This window comes from Silene latifolia, unplaced genomic scaffold (genome assembly GCF_048544455.1).
Source record: "Silene latifolia isolate original U9 population unplaced genomic scaffold, ASM4854445v1 scaffold_264, whole genome shotgun sequence".
Classification (NCBI taxonomy): domain Eukaryota; kingdom Viridiplantae; phylum Streptophyta; class Magnoliopsida; order Caryophyllales; family Caryophyllaceae; genus Silene; species Silene latifolia.
This window is the reverse complement of record NW_027413207.1, coordinates 68,366-72,471: the sequence shown is the minus strand read 5'-3', so window position 1 is coordinate 72,471 and position 4,106 is coordinate 68,366. Positions and strand designations below refer to the sequence as shown.

The 4,106-nt window shown below is 40.7% G+C and overlaps 1 protein-coding gene across 1 annotated transcript; it reads right to left on the bottom strand.

Moving 5' to 3' along the window:
* Positions 1–367: 367 nt before the first annotated feature.
* LOC141639047 (uncharacterized) lies at positions 368–1,035 on the bottom strand. The gene is made up of 2 exons (XM_074448230.1): positions 613–1,035; positions 368–523 (listed from the first exon to the last, which is right to left on the bottom strand). Exons 1-2 carry the CDS (start codon positions 1,033–1,035, stop codon positions 368–370), a joined length of 579 nt encoding a protein of 192 aa, XP_074304331.1.
* Positions 1,036–4,106: the final 3,071 nt, after the last annotated feature.

Genomic DNA, 4,106 nt, shown 5'->3' with positions numbered 1-4,106 from the left:
TTGCATCACTATTTGAATGAAATTAGAAGAAAACCCCATGGCCTTCATCATATCCACCACAAAGCTCCACTCTACAGATTCATATGCCTTATGTACGTCAAGCTTCATTATGATTCTAGGTGAACAACTCTTTCTTTTATACAATTTTATCAGGTCTTGGCAAATTAGAATATTTCCAACAATGTCTGCCTTTAATGAAGGCACTTTGAGAAGAACCCGACCGGATCAGCAAAGACTTGTCCCACCTTGTACACAGCACTTTTGATAGGCATTTATAAATGGTATTGCAACATGCAATGGGCCTGAATTGCATCATATTTTCTGGCATTTCAGTTTTAGGTATTAAAGTGATGATAGTGTTATTACACTACTTCAGCAATTGCTCAGATTGGAACACCCTTTTAACAGCATCAATAACATCAGACCCAAAAATACTCCAGTTATCAATAAAAAATTGACTATCATACCCATCAGGTCCAGGAGCCTTTGTCCCTAGTATAGCAAACATTGCATCCTTTATTTCCTTAGCAGGACAGTAGCATTCAAAATAGCACAATGCTCCATTTTCAGGCATTTTCCTGCTTCCACCACTCCCTGATTAATACTACTAACCTTCTTTGATGTGCCTAACAGTACTTTATAGTATTCCTCAAAGGCTTGCTTAACATCCTCAGGCTTAGAACTTAGGTTATTATCCATGTCCTTCACCTGAAAAACTTTATTTTTAGCTCTCCTTCTTTTGATTTTGGCATGGAAAAAATCAGCATTATTATCTCTATGTTTCATCCACTCACATTTAGCTTTTTGTCTCAGGAACTGATCTCTTGCTTTTATCAACTCCTCAATATCTTTAGCACACTCTTTTTCAGAGATACACAGATCCTCATTGAGAGGATCCTGTACCAACATATTTTGGAATTGTCTCAAGGAAAGCTCAGCAACATGTGTAAGATTCTCAATGTCCCAAAATTGGTCCTTGTTCAATTTCTTCAAATCATATTTCAATCCTTTCAATTTATGAACCACTTTGTACATAGGAGCCCCTGCCACTCTCTATACCAACCATTTCTAATTATGCTGTCATATTCAGGAGCCATGGACCACATGTTAATGTACTTAAAAGTAGTACCTCTCATATGCTCCTCTTGTAATGCTCCATTGAACTGAAGACATTATTCGGGTTGGGTACCCTCTTCAAGAGGTCCACTGATAGGCCTAAAATCTGACTAATGCTTAAGAGGATTGGAAGTACTACTCATATCAACAAAGTGCACTTTCTTTTCTGGTTATCCATGCGAAAGAATTCCACAGTTAAGTGTGCTTGGCTGAGAGTAGTCATAGGATGGGTGACCTCTTAGGAAGGTTCCCGGGATGCGCATGAGTGAGGACAAAATGCGCTGGAAAGGACCTGTGTTGATCTGTGGGTCATGTACATAGCCTGGCGAGCTAACGTGAGTAACCACTCCCGACCCAGGGTTTGGACCGGGGTGTTATAAGTTGTATCAGAGCAACCTTGCGACCGTCTAGTGAGCCTCTGGTCTAGAGTACCTGGGTCACCAACCTAACGGGGGACGATTCTAGGTTTGGCTCGGCTGCGGTCAGATGCTGCCAGGCGCAACGAGGATGTTGCGCTCTTCAAGTGGGGGGGGGGTATAATACTCCACTGAACCGAAGACGTTATTCGGGTGGAGTACCCCCTTGAAGGGGTCCACTGATAGGCTTAAAATATGACTAGTGCTTAAGAGAATTGGAAGTACTACTCATATCAACAAAGTGCACTTTTTTTTTCTGATATCCATGCGAAAGAATTCCATAGATAAGGGTGCTTGGCTGAGAGTAGTCATAGGATGGGTGACCTCCTGGGAAGGTTCCCGGGATGCGCATGAGTGAGGATAAAATGCGCTGGAAAGGACCCGTGTTGATCCGTGGGCCATGTACACAGCATAGCGAGCTACCATGAGTAACCGCTCAAGGAACATGTCCACCCAATCATCATTAACAATCACCCTATCCAATCTACTATAAACCTTTGTTCCATAGTCATGATTATTAGTCCATAAAAAAAAAAGATGGATATCCCCTTAGGGCTGAGTGGGAGAGCCGGATTAAGAGGCGGATTACCCATTGTATCGGCAATGCTGCCATCGCAAAGAATAAGTCGGAGTGACTTTGACAAACTCATTGGGAGAGAGTGAAGAAAAGTTTAGAAGAGAATCCTGAATTTGCTAAAACTTCTCAAATAAATAAGGCAAATAGAAGGTCAGGATCGAAATATGGGAAAGCATTAGGAACCCACACTCTCGGCTGGAAGAATGCAGTTTTGGCTTTTAAGGAAATGGTAAGTGCATTGAGTTTACAAATTTATAAAATTTCTTATTGCATTTCATAATTTATTTTTAGCGCATTTCATAACTTAGTTTTCTCATAACAAAGCATTAACGATTGTCGATCTTAAAAATATTTTATGTTATGCTTTTTTTAGGGTCCTGAAACCAAATCGTACCAGCTCATGGAGAAGTCCAAGAAAGACAAGCACGACAACTGGATTAACCTTCGAGTAGCTGAGACGGGCGCAAGTTTTTTTAACCGATTTAATTAGAAAAAATGATTTGTACACACTAATTAAAAAAATGATTAGTAAGGTTTTATTCTATTTAATTTCTAACTAACACTTTTTCCTTATTTATTACTTTTTCAGGCTGGGTACCACGCACTAATGAATCAGCCAATACCCCGGGGAGTGCAACCAGACCTGTACGAGTCGTACTATAATGCCGCTGGAGGCTTTGATCGGAAGTTGCGCATGTTCGGTATTGGGTCAGCGGCACCAGAGTTGTACACACCTCCCACTAATAGGATCACCTGTCACTCAGTTTCTTCTTACTCACCTAGTTTGATTTCTCGAGTCGTAATTGAAAGTAATCAATTGCGAGAGAAAATGGGTAGGATGGATATGGAACAGATGACCCAGAAGCACAAAGGAGATAGCATGGAGGCGTTCTTAGCTGAGAAGTTTGGATGCACTCCCCCGACCCTACGTGCTCAGGTGGCCCGACTCCAGGTCGTAGAGACGACTTCACGGATGGCGGTCATCCATATAGTAGTCAGTACGTCACCCTGATTAGGTAAATTAGTTTCTTAAGTAGAAAACAAAACTTAAAACTTGGTAAATTAGAATGTTGTATTAGATTTTATGAAGTTTATGTATAAAAGACAACCTTTATCTCTATGGTTCGGTGTTGGTATGAAACTTGTTGTTGACTGGTTCTCGCTTTGCGGTCAACTTTGAAACTGCTTCCCGCTTTGCAGTCGACGGGTTTGTATGATATATTGCAGGTTTGAAAGTTACTGAAACAATGCTACGTGCATTGCGGCTAGCAGCAAATCTGCTGGTTTTTTTAAAAATGCTGAATGTACATGTAATGGATTAGCCGTCACAAATTCGTCAGAAAATACTCCCATTTGTGACGGATAGGCCATCCCAAACTGAAACATTTATGATGGATTGCCCGTCACAAGTGCTCATTTTGTGACGGACTATATATCCATCACAAAAGGGAATATTGTTTGACAGTTTTGTGACGGCTAATCTGTCACATGTGCTCATTTTGTGACGGACTATACGTCACAAGTTCTAATTTTGTGACGGCCAAAAAGTTTTCACGTGGAAGAGACGATGTGACGGATTATCCGTCACTAATCCGTCCCAGCTACATTTGTAACAGACTTTCCGTCACAAATACGCTTTTTGTGACCATTTATAGTGACGGTAGTTTATGACGGGCAATCTGTCACAACCCGTTTTTGTGACGGGAAAGGCAATCTAGTGACGGATTCGTCCGTCACTATACCGTGTATACCTAGTAGTGATTCGAGACATCCTTAAGGAATTTTTGAATAACCGCATGGTATGATCGCTCCAATCTCTTTTCCCTACTCTTATGTTAATGACCATGTGGTACATTTTTGATATTGTGGTTTTTATCTATGTGATGTTAGGAGTATGCATTAGATTATATGGCATTTAGTTGGATAGTTGCATATGCATTAGACTTGTATATATGTTAGTTGCATTTAGGTAAAGTTTTTGAAATGCCTAATTGGGA